Below are 2,432 nucleotides of genomic sequence, written 5' to 3' on the forward strand. Positions count from 1 at the left end.
GTTGGGTACCATCAACACAAACAAATTAATATCAAATGCATAATGAGTTGATGACTCAAAATTCTCCACAACAACAATGAAGCACTTATATTCAATAATTAATTAATGTATTATATATTCCCAAAATATACTATTTACCAAACCAATTAAAAAGAATAAATTGAACTTGACAAAACATTTATATTATTGTCCTAGCTATCGCGTGAACCAGCATTGCACTGGATTCCCTTTAATTTTAGCATCTATAAATTATACGCCTAGCTAGTTTGTAACATTAGTACTACCAATTATATATCATAATAATTAAGAGTAAGATCAATAATTCAAGATGTTGGATCATCCTCATCAGGCTATGATGAGATATAATTACAATAACCCCCCATCATTTCCTCATCAGCCAGAAGCAACAGCTAACAACGGTTGTTATGCTGATTATGGTGGTAATGGTTATGGCTACGGCTACGGTCGTGGTCATGACCATAGTGGTTCTTTTGGGATAAGTGGATTCAACAACAATGGCTACGGCAACCAAAATTTCTCTGGTGCGACGGTTAACAGTGGATATTATTCCGCTGATCGAAACAGGTACTACACTACAAACAACCACGATTCCCCTATTTTTAACAATAGTGGCAGTTTCCATGGCAGTGGCAATGGAAGCTATTATGGAGGTGGTTTTGACGCAAGGAACTACTACGGTAGGAGTGGCTATGGTCCAAGGTTTTGATCTATATATGATGCATGTGTAATATATTAAGGGTTTGTGGGTTTAAGAAAATATTTTTATTTTTTAAATTCTGTAAAAAAAAAAATAGATGGTAAAAACAATAAAATGAAATTGAATTTATTGTTTTTACTTTTTATTTTTATTTTTTTTATAGAATTTTAAAAATATAAAATATTTAAAATAAAAATAAAAAACCAAAGACACCATAATATAAATATAGTGTGTTTTATATTATGCTAATAGGATAAAGTATACTTTTTATCTCTAAAGTTTGACAAAAATTTTAAAAACACTTTTAAATTTTATTTTGTTTTAATTTTGTCTCAAAAGTTTTCGATTTGTATTAAATATATTCTTGATGGCTAATTTTTCAAAAAATTTAAAACCAATTCAACAATAATTTCATAAAAACAACTCTCAATACAAGCAAATGAAATATTATTTTCATGCATTATTGTTAGATTGGTCTTCAATTCTTTTAAAATTTAGTTATCAAAGCTATATTTGATACAAATAAAAAATTTTTGAGATAAAATTAAAATAAAATAAAATTTAAAAATATTTTTAAAATTTTTGTCAAACTTTAGAAACAAAAAGTATCTTTATCCATGCTAATATAATTAAAATAACGGATCAAGTTTGTCCACTGGTGTGTACTTTGCATCTTCCTTTTGTTTTAACAATTGATATATATGTAAGTATGAATTTAATTAGGATAATCAATTTGGTTCAAGTCCGGATAATTTAGAATAATTACAATAATAAAGCTCTGCTAATATTAATCTGAACTTGCAATATGTTTGGATTGAATTAATTATTTAAACCGAATGGACAATCAAAGTATCAAACTAATTAAGTTGGCAAAAGATTGGATGGTTTTAAAAATGTTTGAAGTATTAAATGGTCTCAATAACAAAATATATATTTTTAAATTTTTAATAATTATTAAATAATTTTTATTTAATTTTATTTATTAATTAACTCTTTATATATGATTTAATTTTAAAATTTATTCTTTATTTTATAAATTATTATTCTATATTAATCATCATTTATGTTTTCATAACTGTATGGTTAATAATTAGTTGAAAATCAATCAATTAACTGAAAATAAAAATCGATTCACTGTAATCATTTTCGGTCATGTGTTTAATCATCTGCGATTCGAGAGTTCTACCTCGTCAACCTCAAACACCTTACCAGCAAAATCCTTGTGAAGGTGATTGAGTATTGCAAGAAGCACGTCGATGCTGCTGCTTCTGAGGAGAAGCAATCCGAAGAAGATATCAAGATGTGGGATGCTAAATTCGTTAAGGTCGATCAGACCACGCTCTTCAATCTCATTTTAGCTTCAAACTATTTGAACATCAACAGCCTCTTGGACCTTACTTGCCAAATAGTGGCAGACATGATTAAAGGCAAGATTCCGGAGGAAATTTGCAAGACATTCAATATCAAGAACGACTTCACCCCAAAGGAGGAGGAGGAAGTCCGCTGCGAAAATTAATAGGCATTTTGCATCTCCTAAATCTGCAGATTCTTTCACATATCATCGTGAAAGGAGACATCTGTTTACTAACCAATTGATTTATTCAATGAAAAAGTCGATTGATTTCTGTAGATTGTGGTTTCTACAAATGCAAAGTTCGTATACCTATCAATTCATAGCTGATGATCATCGTTGCAACAGATTGATCGATAATCA

The 2,432-nt window shown here is 28.7% G+C and overlaps 1 protein-coding gene across 1 annotated transcript; it reads left to right on the forward strand.

The window, feature by feature from the left end:
- The first annotated feature begins 254 nt into the window (after window positions 1–254).
- Window positions 255–1,644, forward strand: LOC130976269 (uncharacterized). Its single transcript, XM_057901087.1, has one exon. The coding sequence runs from the start codon at window positions 329–331 to the stop codon at window positions 725–727; it is 399 nt and encodes a 132-aa protein (XP_057757070.1). The 5' UTR covers window positions 255–328; the 3' UTR covers window positions 728–1,644.
- Window positions 1,645–2,432: the final 788 nt, after the last annotated feature.

The sequence above is a fragment of the Arachis stenosperma genome, chromosome 4 (assembly GCF_014773155.1).
Source record: "Arachis stenosperma cultivar V10309 chromosome 4, arast.V10309.gnm1.PFL2, whole genome shotgun sequence".
Lineage (NCBI taxonomy): Eukaryota > Viridiplantae > Streptophyta > Magnoliopsida > Fabales > Fabaceae > Arachis > Arachis stenosperma.